This window comes from Tachysurus vachellii, chromosome 1, assembly GCF_030014155.1.
Source record: "Tachysurus vachellii isolate PV-2020 chromosome 1, HZAU_Pvac_v1, whole genome shotgun sequence".
NCBI lineage: Eukaryota > Metazoa > Chordata > Actinopteri > Siluriformes > Bagridae > Tachysurus > Tachysurus vachellii.
The window spans coordinates 187,501-209,007 of NC_083460.1; the positions used below are offsets into that span (position 1 = coordinate 187,501).

A 21,507-nucleotide genomic window follows, 5' to 3' on the forward strand; every position below is an offset into this window, starting at 1 on the left:
TCTACACACCTCTTTACTCCTCTACACACCTCTTTACTCCTCTACACACCTCTTTACTCCTCTACACACCTCTTTACTCATCTACACACCTCTTTACTCCTCTACACACCTCTTTACTCCTCTACACACCTCTTTACTCCTCTACACACCTCTTTACTCCTCTACACACCTCTTTACTCCTCTACACACCTCTTTACTCATCTACACACCTCTTTACTCCTCTACACACCTCTTTACTCCTCTACACACCTCTTTACTCCTCTACATACCTCTTTACTCCTCTACACACATCTTTACTCCTCTACACACCTCTTTACTCCTCTACACACCTCTTTACTCATCTACACACCTCTTTACTCCTCTACACACCTCTTTACTCCTCTACACACCTCTTTACTCCTCTACACACATCTTTACTCATCTACACACCTCTTTACTCCTCTACACACATCTTTACTCCTCTACACACCTCTTTACTCCTCTACACACCTCTTTACTCCTCTACACACCTCTTTACTCCTCTACACACCTCTTTACTCCTCTACACACCTCTTTTCTCCTCTACACACCTCTTTACTCCTCTACACACCTCTTTACTCCTCTACACACCTCTTTACTCCTCTACACACCTCTTTACTCCTCTACACACCTCTTTCCTCTACATACCTCTTTACTCCTCTACACACCTCTTTACTCATCTACACACCTCTTTACTCCTCTACACACCTCTTTACTCTACACACCTCTTTTCTCCTCTACACACCTCTTTTCTCCTCTACACACCTCTTTACTCCTCTACATACCTCTTTACTCCTCTACACACCTCTTTACTCATCTACACACCTCTTTACTCCTCTACACACCTCTTTACTCCTCTACACACCTCTCTACTCATCTACACTATTATGATGCAGACCTGAATCTCCCCATCTAAGATTACAGTAACTTTTTATATAACAGATCTTCAAAAATTGATAAGTCCTAAATCTCTGTATAAAAACGAATAGAGTATATTTGGATATTGCAATGTTTTTAATGATGAATGTAAGAGTAACAGCAGTTTCTGCTAGCAGTTTACATGATGCACTTAAAACATGTGTGTGTGTGTGTGTGTGTGTATTTGTGCGTGTGTGTGCGTGTGTGTTTGTGTGTGTGCGTGTGTGTGCGTGTGTGTGTGTATGTGTATTTGTGCGTGTGTGTGCGTGTGTGTTTGTGTGTGTGCGTGTGTGTGCGTGTGTGTGTATGTGTGTGCGTGTGTGCGTGTGCGTGTGTGTGTGCGTGTGTGTGTGTGTGTTGAGTGTTGAGTGTTGCTGCCATCCAGTGAATGAAGGCTGAACTGCAGAGAAACTGGACCAAAAGAGTTGAAATCATGTCTTTGTGCTGCTGCAGAAGATCTGATGATTTAAAAACTCTCTCCTCCAGCAGGCATATGATGTGTAATAAAGTGCAGTTCAGGGTATTAATTAATGTAATAATGCTTCAGAACTGAAAAAGATAAACAGAAAGATTAGTGATGAACAGGTTTATGATTATCTAGTCAGATTTATCTTTAGCTCCGCCCCCTCATTGAGTCGCATGTTACTCTCTGTAGGTACTGGGATCCTGGGCCGAGGGCAGACCCAGTGGAGGACCTGCGTTATATATGGGGAGGATTTGCGTATCTGCAGGACATGATAGAGCACGGCATCCTGAAGCTCCTGAGCTCCTCTCCTCAGACACCACTCGGGGTTTACGTCCAGCAGATGCCCTACCCCTGCTACGTAGATGACATGTATGAAGTCTTCTCCTTATTATCCACTTCATGCAGTTAAAGATAAAGACTGATATATAAATACATTAGAATGCAAAAGTTTGTACCCCCATGGAATTTAAAAGGGAAAATGTATCTATATTTTGTACAATCATAAGAAATAGTGTGTGTGTTTAGGTTCATGCTGATGCTGAACCGCTGCTTCCCAATATTCATGGTGCTGGCGTGGGTCTACTCAGTGTCCATGATGGTGAAGAACATTGTCCTGGAGAAGGAGCTCAGGCTGAAGGAGACGCTGAAGGTTATGGGTGTGACCAATGGTGTCATTTGGTGCACCTGGTTCATTGACAGTTTCCTAATGATGACTTTTAGCACGACTCTGCTCACCTTCATCATCATGGTGAGAAAATAAAACACTCTGAGCTTTAACGTGGGCTGTATTAGTGCACTAGGTGGTTGCATATGGCTGTTTAGGGTATAGGGAGTAGGGTATAGGGAGTAGGGTATGGGGGTAGGATATAGGGGGTAGGATATAGGGAGTAGGGTATAGGGAGTAGGGTATAGGGGGTAGGGTATAGGGAGTAGGGTATGGGGGTAGGATATAGGGGGTAGGTTATAGGGAGTAGGGTATAGGGAGTAGGGTATGGGGGTAGGATATAGGGGGTAGGTTATAGGGAGTAGGGTATAGGGAGTAGGGTATAGGGATTAGGGTATAGGGAGTAGGCTATGGGGGTAGGGTATAGGGAGTAGGGTATATTGAGCATGGTATAGGGAGTAGGGTGTAGGGTATAGGGGGTAGGGTATTGGGGTAGGATATAGGGGGTAAAGTATAGGGAGTAGGGTATAGGGAGTAGGGTATAGGGAGTAGGCTATGGGGGTAGGGTATAGGGAGTAGGGTATATTGAGCAGGGTATAGGGAGTAGGGCATAGAGAGTAGGGTATAGGGAGTAGGGTATAGGGGGTAGGGTATAGGGGGTAGGGTATAGGGGGTAGGGCATAAAGACTAGGGTATAGGGAGTAGGTTATAGGGGGTAGGGCATAAAGAGTAGGGTATAGGGAGTAGGGTATAGGGAGTAGGGTATAGGGGGTAGGGTATAGGGGGTACGGTATAGGGGGTACGGTATAGGGGGTACGGTATAGGGAGTACGGTATAGGGGGTACGGTATAGGGGGTACGGTATAGGGGGTACGGTATAGGGGGTACGGTATAGGGAGTACGGTATAGGGGGTACGGTATAGGGGGTACGGTATAGGGGGTACGGTATAGGGGGTACGGTATAGGGAGTAGGGTATAGGGGGTACGGTATAGGGAGTAGGGTATAGGGGGTACGGTATAGGGGGTACGGTATAGGGAGTACGGTATAGGGGGTACGGTATAGGGGGTACGGTATAGGGAGTAGGGTATAGGGGGTACGGTATAGGGAGTAGGGTATAGGGGGTACGGTATAGGGAGTAGGGTATAGGGGGTACGGTATAGGGAGTAGGGTATAGGGGGTACGGTATAGGGAGTAGGGTATAGGGGGTACGGTATAGGGAGTAGGGTATAGGGGGTACGGTATAGGGAGTAGGGTATAGGGGGTACGGTATAGGGAGTAGGGTATAGGGGGTACGGTATAGGGAATAGGGTATAGGGGGTACGGTATAGGGAGTACAGAGATGTTTATAAGATATAAGTAACATAATCATTACTAAAACATGTAGCATGTAAGTGTCAATAAAAGAAACATAAATAAAAACATTAATTTGCATTTTGCCTCCAGATTGGAAAGGTGCTGAACTACAGCAATCCCATGATCCTCTTCTTCTTCCTGTTGTCCTTTACCATGGCCACTATCATGCAGTGTTTCCTGATGAGTGTGTTCTTTAACAAGGCTAATTTAGCAGCATCCTGCAGCGGCATCATTTACTTCACCCTCTACCTGCCCCACATCCTGTGTTTCGCCTGGCAGGACCGAATCACCCGCAGCATCAAGCTTGTCATCGTCAGTTCCTCATTTTACATATTTTAGTTTAGTCTGGTTGCACCAAAGTGTTCACCATACAAGATTTTTTTCTGTAAAACACACACACACACACACACACACACACACACACACACACAATTTACATTTACATGTGACACTCTCTTATCCAGAGAAATGTAGAAAAGTGCTTTTAAGTCTCTATCATTGAATACATTAACTCTGGGTCACTAGGTTACAGACTTAAGATACCATGAGGCTAAAACACTGTAAAAAGTTGTTGTGTTCTTTTAAATACACACATAAAACAAACAGAGGAGAAAGTGCTAGTTCAAGTTCAACTGTTGTTTGAAGATATCCAGTGACTCCTGGACTTCTGTCTGGGCATTTAGGGGAAGTTCAAGTCAAATTCAAGTTTATTTGTATAGCACTTTTAACAATCTCGTCTCAAAGCAGCTTTACAGAACAAACATAAAACAAAAGGTTCATATAAAAATTAACATAAAGATCAATATAATACAAAAATTCAAGATTCATATCTGAGGGTCTGAAAGAGAAGATAAGTTGTGTATCATCAGCATAGCAGTGGTAAGAGAACCCATGTGAGGAAATAACACCCAAGAGAGTGAGTTCTGTGAGTGTTCTGTAAGAGATAGACAGAGTTAAATTTTTGAAAGAAAAAAAAGAAGTAATACCACTCTGTAGTTACTGATGTCTGATGGATCCAGAGCAGGTTTCTTCAGGATGGGATTAATCCGAAACAGGTTTATTGGCCATGAGAAGTACATGGTAGTGTAAATAACAATATTGTGTAATATTATACTTTAGTACAATATACAGCAGCAGTAGTGTGTAATATATACAGATGATGTGATGACTGACAGTCCTGATAATGCAGCACTTATAGATATGAAGCAGTTAATATAATTATGGTGAGGTGTTAATCAGGGTGATTGTCTGGGTAAAGAAACTGTTCCTGTGTCTGACAGTTTTAGTAAGTAAAGTTCTGTAGCACCTGAGAGAAGGGAGGAGCTGAAAGAGGGTGTGTTCAGGGTGTAAAGGGGCAGTGGTGATTTTTACTGCCCGGTTTCTGGTTCTTGTGTCGTACAAGTCCTGGGGGGTGGGCAGGGGGTATCAGTTATTATTCTGCTGTTTTTACTGTGCGGTGCAGTCTGTTCCTGTCCTGTTTAGTTGCTGCACCAAACCAGATGGTGATGGATGTGAACAGGACAGATTCTATGACTGCAGTGTAGAACTGCATCAACAGCTCCTGTGGCAGACCAAACTTCCTTAATTGATGTAGAAAGTACATCCTCTGCTGGGCCTTTTTGATAGCGTTTATATTGCACTCCCATTTCAGGTCTTTTGAAATGGTAGTGCCCAGAAACTTAAAGGACGCCACAGAGGACACCGGGCTGTTGGGTATTGTGAGGGGGAGTAGTGTTGAGGGGTCTTTCCTAAAGTCCACTATCATCTCCTGCTTCACCTCCTGCCGGTATGCAGACTCATCACCATCTTGGATGAGACCGATGAGCATTGTATCATCTGCAAACTTCAGGGGTTTAACAGTTTGGTCACGAAGTACAGTCATTAGTATAGAGAGAGAATAGCAGTGGGGAGAGGACACATCCCTGTGGAGCACCACTGCTAATTGTCCAAATACTGGAGGTAACACCTCCCAGTCTCAACTGTTGTTTCCTAAATGTCAGGAAGCTGGTGATCCACTGACAGATGGAAGGGGGTATAGTGAAGCCTTAGGAGTTTGGAGTGGAGAATTTCCGGAATTTTTTTATTAAAAGCCTAACTGAAGTCGACAAAGAGAATCCGGGCCTATGTCCCTGGGCAGTCCAGGTGCTGCAGAATGTAGTGCAGTCAAATGTTGACAATGTTGCATCGTCCACTGATCTGTTTGCTCATTAGGCAAACTGTAGGGGATCCAGCAACCATTCTGTTACAGTCTTTAGGTGGGAAAATACCAGCTGTTCAAAGGTCTTCATCACAACAGATGTCAGAGCGTGACTATTCCGCTCTGGCACTGTCAGCCAGCAAGAGAAATATACACAGCTCTTCCATTGCTCCTGATTGCTAGAACAGAACGGCCCCTACTTCTATGTCAGAGGCATCAATCTCCACTATTATCTGGATTTCAGGTTTAGAGAATACTCTGGCCTGTCACAGGCAGTTAAAAGCTGAGTTCATCTGGGGAAGAGGTGGCAGTCCTTCACCATTAGAGCATTTAAGCACCTGTAATCAATACAGATACGAGGCATCTATGGGTGCACTGAGAGCCCCAGACCGTGACTGACTGCATGGCCCAGTCTATTTGCGGATTATGCTGCTGCAACCAGGAGAAGCCCAATATAAGGCATAACTTGGGAACCCGAGTGACATATAGTGACAGACGCTCTGTATGAGGACCAATGCGCAAGGTGAGCCGATCTGCTCGCAAGGTTATGGGCCCAGCAGCAAATGGGCGTCCAGGGCTTGAACCGGTAGGGGGTAGTGCCTCAAAATGGAGCTTCAAGCTGCAGGCCAAACCTTAATCTATAAAATTTCCAGCCGCCCCCAATTCAACAGTGGCCTGGAGGTTTATTGGTCTCCCTCCCCCTAGGAGAAGGATGGCATATAGGAAAAGACCAAAACTGTGAGGGGTCACATCTTGGACCAGCCCAGGCCCCTCTACCTCGGAGAGTCCCTGCTGTTTAACAACTTGTTGGAGTGGGTGCCCCAGGGCAGGGACCTGGGGGTCTCAGAATGGAACGGGCCGTTATGCTGAATTAGGCCAGTGGAACCCAGATGCATGAGCTCTGAGGAAGCCTCTTGGGGCTCAGAGTAATTGGAACACGTATAAGTGCATGTGTTCATGCTGGGGCCTCCTACTTACCTGTTGCTTGGTTCGGGCAAACGTGTTTCTGGAACCTTATAAGTGACTGGCTCCAAGCTGCTGGTGTGAGGACCATCTGTAGGCTGTCTACACCTGGGGCTCCTTGAGGCTTCAGTAAAGCCTGAATCTGCCCTAGCTGATCAGTAACATGCGGAAACTTGGTGAAAATCTGGGCCAAGGCCTCTTTTCCTAACTCCCATGAATATATATTACCTGAGCGTTATGCACTCTGATACATATTACTGCACTGAAACTCAATTGGAAACTAACTCCTATTAGGAGCTACATGTTCTGACATGTATTACTGCGTTACTCTGGCACAGACTATGTCCCCACGCAGAGTGCCGAAACTCTGGGTCTTAAATAGCGGCTAATTTCATCTATGTGACCAAGAGCCTATAAAGAGGCGTGCTAGTGGCTGCAGGTGTCTTTCAGGCATTACAACAACTCTAGAACAAAGTGAGTTAAGCAGATAGTACACAAAAGTCTGAATCCTACCTTACCAGAAGACAATATATTCAAATAAAGAGAGTTAAAGCACACATACACACACACAATGTGTTGTATTTAATCTAGTTCACTAATATTCTTTTAAGTTTTCTAGATTTTGTTGTGTTTAACAGGGTGTTGTATTATTCTGTTTTGTGTTATTGTGTTTTTCGTTTCAGAGTTTGTTGTCACCAGTGGCGTTTGGCTTTGGGACAGAGTATTTATCACGCTATGAGGAACAGGGCCTAGGGCTTCAGTGGGACAACATCAGCACCAGTCCACTAGAGGGTGACGAATTTTCGTTCCTCAACTCAATTTGCATGATGTTGTTCGATTCGGTTCTTTACGGTGTGTTGGCCTGGTACCTTGATAACATCTTCCCAGGTAAGGAGATGCCAGATTCTGATTTACACTGGGTTTAATCAGCCTTCTACTTTTCAGCAACAACAGACACAAAGATCAGTCCAATGTAATAAACAATAAGAGACTAATCTGTGTGTGTTTATTGACGTGTTGCAGTAATTAAAGTAAATGTAAAAAGGAAATAATGAGGTGTGTGTGTGTGTGTGTGTGTGTGTGTGTGTGTGTGTGTGTGTGTCTTTGTACAAGCTTTTATTAGTTTATTGTCTTTATCATCACTTTTTCAGGTCAGTATGGGATCGGAAGGCCTTTTTATTTTCCCCTCCAGTCATCCTACTGGCAGAGTGCACAGCACCCCCAGGCTGACGTGGCTGACTCAGGTACTGCAACATATTCATGTCCTAGTGATAGGTGTGTGTGTTGAGTGGTGATGATCTACAGCCAGTCAGAGCATGAGAATGTGCCAGGAAGTGGGTCCAACTGTAGGAAATTGCAATCTCTGTTTTCTTCAGCAGCTCCTGAACGACCCATCTTAGAAAAACTGGAGATGCAGAAACAGGAGGTAAAGACTCCTGACATCATCACTGAGCCATCAGTGCAGAACTGCAGTGCCTCCCACAGGCCGTGCAAACACCAAGAGAAGAGGGAAAGGATGAAGAGAGAGAGGGTGGAGAAGAATAGGAATGATGGAGGTGTAAATCCTCAGGAAGAGGAGAGACAGACACAACACACAGATGAGGGAGCAGGTGATGATGATGACGACGACGATGTGTTACTCTGAACACAGCACAGTGAAGCTGACTGTGGTTTAAAGAGTCAGGATTCTAATACAGCACCTTGGATGTTAAATATTATAATATATTGTTTTTTTTGCATTCTGTGTGAGTCCACAGGAAACCTGTTGTTTGAGGCTGAGCCTGAGGGGCTGGATGTGGGTGTGTGTGTGAAGGAGCTTGTGAAGGTTTATCCTGGAAGTTCATGTCCAGCTGTTAAAGGCCTCAGTTTAAACTTCTATGAAGGACAGATCACATCGTTTTTGGGGCACAACGGAGCAGGAAAGACCACCACGCTGTACGGAGATAACTTTTTATCTCAGTGTAATTCACCTGTGTTCTTTTCCTTCCTGTTTCAGCTAAAGTTATGCTCCTGAGATGAGGACATCAGTGTAGAGTTTAGAGTAGTTTCAGAGCTTCACTCTGAGGAAGTAAAAGTTCTGTAATAACTGACACAGATCTGAGAGCTGAGAGGAAGCCGAGAGAAACGGTAATGAAACTCAGAGCAATTCATCTCTTCTCCTTTATTACTGTAGGTCCATTCTGACGGGTTTGTTTCCTCCGACGTCCGGGACGGCGTTCATCAGTGGGAAGGACATTCGCTCAGACATGGACGAGATCAGACAGTCTCTGGGCGTGTGTCCTCAATACAACATCCTGTTTAACCAGTGAGCATTACTCAGCTGTAATTAATACACACACATCACTGAGGCTTTAATAAAGTTCACAGACGTGGTGAAGATTCAGAGGAAATCTCACTCCACATCCCAGTGCACTTTGTTCTGAACCAAAGAAAAAGATCATTACAGAAATGAAGGAAAAGAAATCCAGAAACCAAAAATTCTTCAATTTAAAAAAGAAATAGAACAAAGAAATTCAGGAGCTAAAGGGATTATTGGAGCATTAAATAAAAGAAATAAAAACAAGGAATATCTTTATCACAAGTTTGAGCTCGTTATTGTTGCTCACACGCCACTTTTATTAGATTTTGATTCTTGTGTCACTTCTCAGGCAGCGCTGTGTGTTGATCAGAACATTCTGGGTTTCTCTGTGATCCTGTACTCCATCTTTTTTTTTCAGCCTGACGGTGGAGGAACACATCCTCTTCTACTCACTGCTGAAAGGGCGAGAGCATAAAGAAGCTGAACAGGAAGTGCAGAACATGCTGAAAGATCTCGGATTACCACACAAAAGATACGATGAAGCGCAGAATCTCTCTGGTCTGATCTCATCCCTCAGTCTGATTATTTCCACCTCACTGATGAATTCTGCTAATAATCTGAATAATCCAGCTGGAGTCAGAGCTGCAGTGTTTGTGTCTTCTGGTTCCTCCAGAATTAATCCTCATTATGCTAATGTGTGTGTGTGTGTGTGTAGGTGGGTTGCAGAGGAAGCTGTCCGTTGCCATGGCATTTGTTGGAGGCTCCAAAGTGGTGATTTTAGACGAACCCACCTCAGGTGTTGACCCCTACTCCAGACGCTCCATCTGGGATTTACTCCTGAAGTACCGTACAGGTGAAAGTGCACCATCTCCAGACTGCACAGTACACACGGTGTCTTACACACTACCCACTTGTTACACACAGAGTTTGTGTGTTAGAGAGTCATTTGTGTGTTAGAGAGTCATTTGTGTGTTAGAGAGTCATTTGTGTGTTAGAGAGTCATTTGTGTGTTAGAGAGTCATTTGTGTGTTAGAGAGTCATTTGTGTGTTAGAGAGTCATTTGTGTGTTAGAGAGTCATTTGTGTCTGATTTGTCAGATACCTGATTTAGGAGAAAACCCCAGACTTCAATACAATACAACTGATTCTATAACTGATTGAAATATAAAGTTTCTCTCTCTCTCTCTCTCTCTCTTTCTCTTATTCTGTCTCTCTCTCTCTCTTTCTCTCTCTCTCTTTCTCTCTCTCTTTCTTTCTCTTATTCTGTCTCTCTCTTATTCTCTCTCTCTCTTTCTCGTATTCTCTCTCTCTCTCTCTCTCTCTCTCTCTCTCTCTCTCTCTCTCTCTCTCTCTCTCTCTCTCTCTTATTCTCCCTGTCTACCTGTCTTCCCCCACCCTTCAGGCCGGACGGTAATTCTCTCCACCCACCACATGGATGAAGCTGATCTTCTCAGTGATCGAGTTGCGATTATATCTAAAGGCCAGTTGCATTGCTGTGGTTCTCCTTTGTTCCTGAAAAACTGCTTCGGTGTTGGTTTTTACCTCACACTCGTCCGCCGTATTAAAGAGCTACACAAGAAAGAGGTGAGGTGTTCTGTTACACAAGATTTCAGATGTTCCTTTGCTCTCAGTCTCAACATTTCTGTAAAAATCTCATTTAGTTTCTCATGATGTTTGGACTGCTGTTAAATATGTCTACAATAAGCTAGATAATGTTAGTCAGTGTCAGGTTGTTATGGCGAACAGAAGAACATGGTGCCTTTCCTAATTTACATACTGATGTATATTCATAGATCCAGGCATTGAATTTGTTTCTTGCGCATTAAAAAATAGCAAACAGGTTTTTTTTTTCGTTTGTTTTGCAGAACGAGTGTGACTGTGCATCTGAATGTTCCTGTATGTGTTCCACCTGCACCAGGTATAAAGAGGAGAGTCAGACTCAGCACAAGGACAGAAGCCTGGATGGTTAGCATGCTAATTATCTCTTAGCTTTTTTCCTATTTTATAGCGTTTCATTAATGTATGGTTTAATTTTTCTGACTTTCATCAGGCGATGTGGAGAACATCACCAATCTGATCCACCACCACGTTCCTGAGGCGAGGTTGATTGAGGTGATTGGTCAGGAGCTCACGTACCTGCTGCCGAATAAAGGATTTAAACACCGTTCCTACGCCAGTCTATTTCGTGAGCTGGAGGAGACGCTTGGAGACATCGGACTGAGCAGCTTCGGCATTTCAGACACCTCACTGGAGGAGGTGTGTTTCACTTCGTCACACTTCAGCATCATTTTAGGGCTTTTTATTATTGTTACAGAAATCAGCATCATAACAAGGTGAGGTTACTGAATCGTGAGAAATAAACTGAAAGTAACACGTCTTCATCTCTCTCAGATCTTCCTGAAGGTCACTGCAGACGGAGAGGCGGCTAATGGCAGCGTGAACCCAGGTGAATGTTCCCACCATCCTGGTCCCACTGCAGCCACTTAAACTTAACAACTTAAACCTCTTTATACTTTACATTTAAAATTATCTGTGGGATATTTTCACATTCACAAAAATAACACCACTGTATGTAAAATCTGTTAGTATGAAGGTTTCAAAACATCATCCTCGTTTTAGCTAATCACCAAAGTGGTGTTTGTGTGTGGTGTTGTGTGTGTTGTGTTTATATGTGGTGTGTGGTGTTTGTGTGTGGTGTTTATATGTGGTGTGTGGTGTTTGTGTGTGGTGTTGTGTGTGGTGTTTATATGTGGTGTTTGTATGTGGTGTTGTGTTTATATGTTGTGTGTGGTGTTTGTGTGGTGTTTGTGTGTGGTGTTTGTGTGTGGTGTGTTTATATGTGGTGTGTGGTGTTTGCATGTGTTGTGTTTATATGTGGTGTGTGGTGCTTGAGTGTGGTGTTGTGTGTGTTGTGTTTATATGTGGTGTGTGGTGTTTGTGTGTGGTGTTTGTGTGTGGTGTGTTTATATGTGGTGTGTGGTGTTTGTGTGTGGTGTTGTGTGTGTTGTGTTTATATGTGGTGTGTGGTGTTTGTGTGTGGTGTTGTGTGTGTTGTGTTTATGTGTTGTGTGTGGTGTTTGTGTGTGGTGTGTTTATATGTGGTGTGTGGTGTTTGCATGTGTTGTGTTTATATGTGGTGTGTGGTTGTGTGTGGTGTTGTGTGTGTTGTGTTTATATGTGGTGTGTGGTGCTTGAGTGTGGTGTGTTTATATGTGGTGTGTGGTGTTTGTGTGTGGTGTGTTTATATGTGGTGTGTGGTGTTTGTGTGGTGCTTATGTGTGTGTTGTGTTTATATGTTGTGTGTGGTGTTGTGTGTGGTGTTTGTGTGTGGTGTGTTTATATGTGGTGTGTGGTGTTTGTGTGTGGTGTTGTGTGTGGTGTGTGGTGCTTGAGTGTGGTGTTGTGTGGTATTGTGTTTATATGTGGTGTGTGGTGTTTGTGTGTGGTGTTGTGTTTATATGTGGTGTGTGGTGTTTGTGTGTGGTGTTGTGTGTGTTGTGTTTATATGTGGTGTGTGGTGTTTGTGTGTGGTGTTTGTGTGTGGTGTGTTTATATGTGGTGTGTGGTGTTTGTGTGTGTGTGTTGTGTGTTGTGTGTGGTGTTTGTGTGTGGTGTTTGTGTGTGGTGTTTATATGTGGTGTTTGTGTGTGGTGTTGTGTGTGGTGTTTATATGTGGTGTTTGTGTGTGGTGTTGTGTTTATATGTTGTGTGTGGTGTTTGTGTGTGGTGTTTGTGTGTGGTGTGTTTATATGTGGTGTGTGGTGTTTGTGTGTGGTGTTGTATGTGGTGTTTATATGTGGTGTGTGGTGTTTGTGTGAGGTGTTGTGTTTATATGTTGTGTGTGGTGTTTGTGTGGTGTTTGTGTGTGGTGTTTGTGTGTGGTGTGTTTATATGTGGTGTGTGGTGTTTGTGTGTGGTGTTGTGTGTGTTGTGTTTATATGTTGTGTGTGGTGTTTGCATGTGTTGTGTTTATATGTGGTGTGTGGTGTTTGTGTGTGGTGTTTGTGTGTGGTGTGCGGTGTTTGTGTGTGGTGTTGTGTGTGTTGTGTTTATATGTTGTGTGTGGTGTTGTGTGTTGTGTGTGGTGTGTTTATATGTGGTGTGTGGTGGTTGTGTGTGGTGTTTATATGTGGTGTGCGGTGTTTGTGTGTGGTGTTGTGTGTGTTGTGTTTATATGTTGTGTGTGGTGTTGTGTGTTGTGTTTGTGTGTGGTGTGTTTATATGTGGTGTGTGGTGTTGTGTGTTGTGTTTGTGTGTGGTGTGTTTATATGTGGTGTGTGGTGTTTGCATGTGTTGTGTTTATATGTGGTGTGTGGTGTTTGTGTGTGGTGTTGTGTGTGTTGTGTTTATATGTGGTGTGTGGTGTTTGTGTGTGGTGTTGTGTGTGTTGTGTTTATATGTTGTGTGTGGTGTTTGTGTGTGGTGTGTTTATATGTGGTGTGTGGTGTTTGCATGTGTTGTGTTTATATGTGGTGTGTGGTTGTGTGTGGTGTTGTGTTTATATGTGGTGTGTGGTGCTTGAGTGTGGTGTTGTGTGTGTTGTGTTTATATGTGGTGTGTGGTGTTTGTGTGTGGTGTTTATGTGTGGTGTGTTTATATGTGGTGTGTGGTGTTTGTGTGTGGTGTTGTGTTTATATGTGGTGTGTGGTGTTTGTGTGTGGTGTTGTGTGTGTTGTGTTTATGTGTTGTGTGTGGTGTTTGTGTGTGGTGTGTTTATATGTGGTGTGTGGTGTTTGCATGTGTTGTGTTTATATGTGGTGTGTGGTTGTGTGTGGTGTTGTGTGTGTTGTGTTTATATGTGGTGTGTGGTGCTTGAGTGTGGTGTTGTGTGTTTTGTGTTTATATGTGGTGTGTGGTGTTTGTGTGTGGTGTGTTTATATGTGGTGTGTGGTGTTTGTGTGGTGCTTATGTATGTGTTGTGTTTATATGTTGTGTGTGGTGTTGTGTGTGGTGTTTGTGTGTGGTGTGTTTATATGTGGTGTGTGGTGTTTGTGTGTGGTGTTGTGTGTGTTGTGTTTATATGTTGTGTGTGGTGTTGTGTGTGGTGTGTGGTGTTTGTGTGTGGTGTTGTGTGGTATTGTGTTTATATGTGGTGTGTGGTGTTTGTGTGTGGTGTTGTGTTTATATGTGGTGTGTGGTGTTTGTGTGTGGTGTGGTGTGTGGTGTTTGTGTGTGGTGTTTGTGTGTGGTGTGTTTATGTGTGGTGTGTGGTGTTTGTGTGGTGCTTATGTGTGTGTTGTGTTTATATGTTGTGTGTGGTGTTGTGTGTGGTGTTTGTGTGTGGTGTGTTTATATGTGGTGTGTGGTGTTTGTGTGTGGTGTTGTGTGTGTGGTGTTGTGTTTATATGTGGTGTGTGGTGTTTGTGTGTGGTGTTGTGTTTATATGTGGTGTGTGGTGTTTGTGTGTGGTGTTGTGTGTGTTGTGTTTATATGTGGTGTGTGGTGTTTGTGTGTGGTGTTTGTGTGTTGTGTTTATATGTGGTGTGTGGTGTTTGGTGTTTATATCTGTTATGTTTATATGTGGTGTGTGGTGTATAGGTGTGTGGGTGGTGTATATGTGTGTGGGTGGAGTATATACGTGGTGTGTGGTGTTTATACGTGGTGTCTGGTGTTTATGTGCTTGTTCTTGGTGTGTAACTGTGTGTATTGTATCTCATGGTGTTCCTCAGAGCAGTGGATGTTGCAGCGGAGAAAAAGCAGCAGCTTGTTGAGAGAAACTGATAAATCTGTGGCTCCTGAAGGTGATAAAACTTTGCCAGTGAACTAACGCTTAGCATTTCTGCGTCACGCACTCAGGCACTTTAGCACAGAAACAAGCATTAATCCCAGGTTCTGCTGTCATGGCTTCGCTAGACCTTCCATTACAGTGTTTAAAGCAAAGTTCTTCAGATGTTCTCTATATTGTCCACTGCAGGAGAGAATGACGTGCAGGAGACGGGCTTGGGGATGAGTGGGGACTCGGACTGTAAAGTGGGGAGAGCCTCGAGACAGGTTAAAGGGTTCAATCTTGTGATAAAGCAGTTTCATGCTTTACTAGTGAAGAGATTTCATCACGCCACTCGCAGCTCCAAGGACTTTCTCGCTCAGGTAACATCAACACAAACTTGTCTCACTTGTCTCACTCAATTTTAGCTTTGAAATAATTTGTGTGTGTGTGTGTGTGTGTGTGTGTAGATTGTTCTGCCGGCAAGCTTTGTGTTAGTTGCTTTGTTCTTCACGCTAATTGTTCCGCCCTTTGGCGAGTACCCAAGTCTAACACTCACACCGTGGATGTATGGACATCAGTATACATTCTTAAGGTTAGTGCTGTTTTTCTCAGCTTTAGACCTGAACTATTCATTAGCACTGCAGTGAGATTTCATTCATTACAATTTACACTTTCCAGTAACGAGCGTCCGTCACATCCCACCATGAGACACTTCATCTACACACTGCTCAGAGACCCGGGCATGGGGACACGCTGCATGAAGGACCAGCCACTAGAGTGAGAATCTTCACACTACACTGTTATCAGCTTGAAAATGTTGCTAGCTATTCTATTTGAGCATAGAATGCTAGCATTGTTTAGTGTGTGTGTGTGTGTGTGTGTGTGTGTTTAGGAATTTGCTGTGTGGGAATATTACAACAGATTGGGAAGTTCCAACAGTTTCTCCGGTGATCAGTAACATCTTACTGAGCCCTGAGTGGACGGAGAGAAACCCCTCCCCTTCCTGTCAGTGCAGTTCCAATCAGAAGCTCACAATGCTACCTGTCTGTCCAATTGGAGCAGGAGGACTGCCTCCACGCCAGGTATGATAACAGCTGCAGGGCAGAAACAATTCAAATAAGAAATAGTCTGCACTGGCTCCTCCCCTCTAATAACTCCGCCCCTTCTACTGAATACACTGCAGATATTCATGTGTGTGTTTGTACTAGCACATTACATATTAATAGTGCACTCTCTAAGTCTCATCATACTAGTGCCCTTAATGTAGGCAAACTGAGACGTAACTCGGTTATTAGTGTGTTTACTTTTTTGTCTACAGAGAAAAGAAGCGACAGGAGACATTTTGCTCGACCTGACTGACAGAAACATATCAGATTTCCTGGTGAAGACGTATCCCAGTCTCATCAAGACCACGTGAGCTTCATCACACTCACCTGTGTGATCAGTTTTATGACCTCACTTTCTGACACTAACCTGAGTGTGTGATTCTCACCAACAGATTAAAGAGTAAATACTGGGTGAATGAGCAGAGGTAACACAGGTGTTTATAACAGTCACTCCAATCTGCTTTAAATGGGTTTCTACATAAATAGACTGTTTCCTGTTGTCAGGTACGGTGGACTGTCTGTAGGAGGGCAACTTCCTGTTCTGGATGTGGATCCTGTAAACATGCAGAATGTCCTCCATCAGCTTGGAAACATGATGAACATTAGTGGGGTATACTAGATATACTAATACTGTAGATTTACACTTTAGTGAAAAATAAATGGATGTTTGTCATTTAGTGCTGAACTCCTTCCTAGGGTCCCTACTCCAGGATGGCTCTTAAAGAAATTGGACTTTTCCTGTTCCACATGGAAAGTGAATATAACGTCAAGGTAAACATTTATAACAGAGATGATCTGAAACTTTAGGTGTTGCAGTATTGTACTTTCACACTGTTGCTGTGTGTCCTCAATTATGTCTCAGGTGTGGTTTAATAATAAAGGTTGGCACTCCATGGTGGCCTTTATGAACGTAGCAAACAACGCCATCCTGCGAGCAAACCTGCCATTTAACGCCGATCCGTCTGAGTTCGGCATCACGGCTTTCAACCACCCGCTCAACCTGACCAAGGAGCAGCTCAGTGATGTCACAGTGTGGGTGTCTCAGACCACCACCAGGCCACACTCACATTTACATTAAACTTAATCTAACTCACTGATCAGATTACTGCAGAAACACCTTCTGAACAGTCGACTTTATACATTCATAGTTTCTTTTCATTTTTATTCTATTCTTTGTTTCTTATTTCTTTTTACTTGTGTGTGCTTGTGCTGGCATGTGTGTTCGTGTGTGTATGTGAATGTATGTGTGTGTGTGTGTATGCACATGTGTACACTTGTGTGTGTGTTTGCAGGTTGACTACTTCTGTGGATGCTGTTGTGGCCATTTGCGTGATCTTTGCCATGTCCTTCGTCCCGGCGAGTTTCATCCTCTACCTCATCCAGGAGCGAGTGACGAAGGCTAAACACCTGCAGTTCGTTAGTGGTGTCAGTCCTTTCATTTACTGGATCACCAACTTCTTCTGGGACATGGTGATGGCTTTATCATCATGTTCATTATCACATGTACAGTAGAGTGGTTTCAGAACCTTCTGAGGAAACAGCAGCACTGTGGAGCTGAATGTTTTTTCTCTGTGTGTCTGTAGGTGAATTACTCCATCAGCACGGCCATGGTGGTGTCCATCTTTATCGCATTTGATAAAAAATGCTACACGTCACCCACCAACCTGCCAGCTCTCATTATCCTGCTGAGCTTATATGGGTGACCTTCATCTTCTTCTTCTTCTTCACCTTCTTTTTCTTCTTCTTCTTGTTGTTCTTCTTCTTTAGCCCAAATGTTTTCCTTTTCTGTCACTTTTATTTGTTCTTTACATTTACATTTACAGCATTTAGCAGACACTCTTATCCAGAGTGACTTACATTGTCTTATCTCAGTTTATACTCAATTGAGGGTTATTGAGGGTTCAGGAAACCTGCAGTGGCAACTTGGTGGACCTGGGATTCGAACCAATGACCTTCCGATCAGTAGTCGAACACCTTAACCACTGAGCTACCACATCCCACATCCCTTTATTTCTTTCTATCTTGCTGTGTTTTTTTGTTAAGTTGCTTAAACAGATGAACTAATTCATTTTATGATCCAATGATTATGTTTATTAGACTGGACTGTATTGTGATCTGTGTTGATTGTCTCAGGTGGTCAGTAACTCCTATGATGTACCCGATGTCATATGTGTTCAGCGTTCCCAGCACTGCGTACGTCTCTCTGTCCTGCATTAATCTGTTCATCGGCATCAACAGCAGTGCCATCACCTTCATCCTTGAGCTCTTTGAGAACAACAGGGTAAATGTCTTACTTTTTGTGTGAGTGAGAGTGAGTGTGAGTGAGTGAGTGAGTGTGAGAGTAAGTGTGAGTGAGTGAGTGTGAGTGTGTGAGAGTAAGTGTGAGTGTGAGTGAGTGTGAGTGAGTGAGTGTGAGAGTAAGTGTGAGTGAGTGTGAGTGAGTAAATGAGTGAGTGTGAGTGAGTGAGAGTGTGTGTGTCTGTGCGTGAGTCTGTGTGAGTCTGTGTGAGTCTGTGTGTGAGTGTGTGTGTGTGTTTGTGTGTGTGTGTGTGTCTGTGTGAGTCTGTCTGTGTGAGTGTGTGTTTGTTTGTGTGTGAGTGTGTGTGTGTGTGTGTCTGTGTGTGAGTCTATGTGTGTGTGTGTGAGTCTGTGTGTGTGTGTGTGTCTGTGTGTGAGTGTGTGTGTGTGTGTGTGAGTGTGTGTGTGTGAGTCTGTGTGTGAGTGTGTGTGTGTGTGTGTGTGTGAGTGTGTGTGTTTGTGTTTGTATGTGTATGTGTGTGTGTGAGTCTGTGTGTGAGTGTGTGTGTTTGTGTTTGTATGTGTATGTGTGTGTGTGTTTGAATGCCTCTCACACATTGCTCCATGTTTCAGTCTCTGCTCCTATTTAATGAGGGATTAAAGAAGGTGCTGCTGATTTTCCCTCATTTCTGTTTGGGACGCGGCCTGATCGACCTGGCCATGAACCAGGCGGTGACCGACGTCTACGCCAGATTCGGTGATGTAGCCTGAGTTTATTTATGATGATGTGAAGGTATATCATTAATTCTTTACACCTGAGCTGAGTATTCTGTGTGATGTTTATGTGCAGGTGAGGAGTTGGTTGTGGACCCCTTTAGATGGGACTTTGTGGGGAAATACATGGTGTGTATGGCACTGGAGGGCTTCATCTATTTCACCTTTACTCTCCTTATTCAGTACAGATTCTTCCTTGATCACTGGTGAGGAAGAGTTTCAGAGTTCCTCTAATTCCTCTCTGATTTATCACTTACTGGGTGACATGAAGGGTCTGTTCACACTGTGCTGTGATTAATGCATGATCAGGTAAACTTTATTGATCTCACGGTGGAGAAATTCACTCATCACAGCAGCTCACAGACAGTTTAGGTGCAGGTATTAAAGACTTACTCTAGGAAGAAAGAAAAGTTTAATATAATACAATATTTAATAAAAAATACAATCATAAAATATTGCACATATTGAATATGTGAAATATTGGATATAAATGTGATGGAGGTGATGGGTGTGGTTAATGTGATGGGTGTGGTTAATGTGATAAAGGTGATGGGTGTGGGTAATGTGATGGTGGTGACGGTTGTGGTTAATGTGATGGAGATGATGGTGTGGTTAATGTGATAGAAGTGATGATTGTGGTTAATTTGATGGAGATGATGTGTGTGGTTAATGTGATGGAGGTGATGGTTGTGGTTAATGTGATGGAGATGATGGGTGTGGTTAATTTGATGGAGGTGATGGGTGTGGTTAATGTGATAGAGGTGATGACTGGTTAATGTGATGGAGGTGATGGGTGTGGTTAATGTGATGGAGATGATGTGTGTGGTTAATGTGATGGAGGTGATGGGTTTGGTTAATGTGATGGAGGTGATGGGAGTGGTTAATGTGATGGAGGTGATGGGTGTGGTTAATGTGATGGAGGTGATGGGTGTGGTTAATGTGATGGAGGTGATGACTGTGGTTAATGTGATGGAGGTGATGGGTGTGGATAATGTCGTAAAGGTGATGATGAGTGTGGTTAATGTGATGGAGGTGATGAGTGTAGTTAATGTGATGGAGGTGATGAGTGTGGTTAATGTAATGGAGGTGATGGGTGTGGTTAATGTGATGGAGGTGATGCGTATGCGTTTACCTGTGCAGGCTGTGTGACTACAGTCAGATCCCAGTTCTCGATGAAGATGATGATGTTGCTCAGGAGAGACAGAGGATCTACAGCAGGGAACAAAACAGCGACATCCTGCATGTCCGAGATCTCACCAAGGTCATCAACTACAATATAATCCCTTATTTACACAACCTGTAAGCTCTTATCACTAACACGTGTGTGTGTGTGTGTGTGTGTGTGTGTGTGTGTGTGTGTGTTCAGATGTACGTAGGGAGGAAGAGACCAGCGGTGGATCGGATCTGTTTTGGTGTTCCACCTGGAGAGGTAAACATCTGCATTTTCTGTAGTTATGAGATCAACTTGGAGACATATTTGAGTTTAAATTACTCATTAATTCAGTTCAGTTTTATTGTAGAACAATTTTAACAATGGACTTTCTCACAATGCAGCTTCACAGAAATAAATAAATTCAGTAAATAAATGTACACATTTTTAAAAGTATTCCTACTGATTTCACTTCCTGTTGTTATTTACATTACAGCACAAACTCACTCTTTATCTCTTTATTCTCTCTCTTCAACTTAAGAAGTGAAATAAAGCTACCTGTTATTCCTGTTAGTGTGAACGTGTTTAACACTCTCTTGTGGTTCACAGTGTTTCGGGCTGCTTGGAGTAAACGGTGCTGGAAAAACAACCACTTTTAAAATGCTTACTGGAGACACAGACGTGACGTCGGGCGAAGCTTCGGTCGCTGGATTCAGGTAATGTTTGTCATGATAAAAGTCTGAGTGAGAAAACAGGTACTAAATCTACAGATCCTGAGACGTGACACTGAGATACACATCACGCCTTCACTTCTCTACTCAAATGCTTCTTCCTCTAGTATTCTGTCTAACATCCTGGATGTGCATCAGAACATGGGCTACTGTCCTCAGTTCGATGCCATGGATGAGCTGCTGACAGGCCGAGAACACCTGTACCTGTACGCTCGCCTCCGAGGAGTGCCCGAGTCCGAGATCAGCCGAGTGAGTCTGATCTTATCAATCAGACAGTTAAATGAAGTTACAGTGTTAAAGGGAGAAAGTGTGACTGCATGCTGCTCCATGTGTCCTGCAGGTGGCGCAGTGGTGCATTGATAAAATCGGCCTCTCAGAGTACGCAGGTCTGTGTGCTGGAACTTACAGCGGAGGAAACAGGAGGAAGCTGTCCACTGCCATCGCCATGATCGGCTGTCCTCCTCTACTGCTACTGGTAATCATCATCATCATCATGATCGTCATCATCATCATCATCATCATCATCATCATCATAATAATATTAATAATAATAATAATAGAATTGTAATAATCTACTAATAATAGGCTCAATATAAATATTGTAGTAGATTGTATGTTAATTATCTAGATAATGACTGAGTGATGATGGAATATGCAGTATGATGTAAAGCTGCTGCTTGACTCTGATTGGTCATAAGGTGTTGATTAATTCGCTCTAACAGCTCTGACTATAGTGCAGGTTTCTATAGCAACAGTGTGTTTACACACAAACAGATTAAAGGTCTTCAGTGTCGGTGCTGTGTACAGCTTCATACAGCTTTAATGTTTATGCTTTTTTTATTTAACAGATAAACACAACACACACATACACACACAACACACACATACTGTACACACACAACACACACATACACACACAACACA

General features: G+C 43.4%; 1 protein-coding gene across 3 annotated transcripts in view; it reads left to right on the plus strand.

Moving 5' to 3' along the window:
- Positions 1-21,507, plus strand: part of abca4b (ATP-binding cassette, sub-family A (ABC1), member 4b) — a 36,540-nt gene that overhangs the window by 12,979 nt on the left and 2,054 nt on the right. Inside the window, exons 14-47 of one of the 3 annotated variants that reach the window (XM_060866847.1) lie at positions 1,592-1,771; positions 1,928-2,150; positions 3,510-3,731; positions 7,263-7,467; positions 7,731-7,823; positions 7,956-8,189; positions 8,337-8,514; positions 8,753-8,884; positions 9,297-9,436; positions 9,594-9,731; positions 10,280-10,461; positions 10,743-10,842; positions 10,928-11,133; positions 11,269-11,323; positions 14,547-14,618; positions 14,792-14,964; positions 15,052-15,176; positions 15,263-15,361; positions 15,477-15,666; positions 15,903-15,997; positions 16,083-16,115; positions 16,195-16,300; positions 16,387-16,461; positions 16,553-16,722; positions 16,983-17,160; positions 17,274-17,389; positions 17,824-17,971; positions 18,562-18,685; positions 18,779-18,908; positions 19,843-19,963; positions 20,069-20,131; positions 20,462-20,568; positions 20,691-20,832; positions 20,924-21,058. In XM_060866847.1, the coding sequence (XP_060722830.1) occupies positions 1,592-1,771; positions 1,928-2,150; positions 3,510-3,731; positions 7,263-7,467; positions 7,731-7,823; positions 7,956-8,189; positions 8,337-8,514; positions 8,753-8,884; positions 9,297-9,436; positions 9,594-9,731; positions 10,280-10,461; positions 10,743-10,842; positions 10,928-11,133; positions 11,269-11,323; positions 14,547-14,618; positions 14,792-14,964; positions 15,052-15,176; positions 15,263-15,361; positions 15,477-15,666; positions 15,903-15,997; positions 16,083-16,115; positions 16,195-16,300; positions 16,387-16,461; positions 16,553-16,722; positions 16,983-17,160; positions 17,274-17,389; positions 17,824-17,971; positions 18,562-18,685; positions 18,779-18,908; positions 19,843-19,963; positions 20,069-20,131; positions 20,462-20,568; positions 20,691-20,832; positions 20,924-21,058 (4,690 nt within the window). The remainder of the gene's footprint in view (positions 1-1,591; positions 1,772-1,927; positions 2,151-3,509; positions 3,732-7,262; positions 7,468-7,730; positions 7,824-7,955; positions 8,190-8,336; positions 8,515-8,752; positions 8,885-9,296; positions 9,437-9,593; positions 9,732-10,279; positions 10,462-10,742; positions 10,843-10,927; positions 11,134-11,268; positions 11,324-14,546; positions 14,619-14,791; positions 14,965-15,051; positions 15,177-15,262; positions 15,362-15,476; positions 15,667-15,902; positions 15,998-16,082; positions 16,116-16,194; positions 16,301-16,386; positions 16,462-16,552; positions 16,723-16,982; positions 17,161-17,273; positions 17,390-17,823; positions 17,972-18,561; positions 18,686-18,778; positions 18,909-19,842; positions 19,964-20,068; positions 20,132-20,461; positions 20,569-20,690; positions 20,833-20,923; positions 21,059-21,507) is intronic. The other 2 variants (XM_060866856.1, XM_060866864.1) reach the window with 2 other exon arrangements.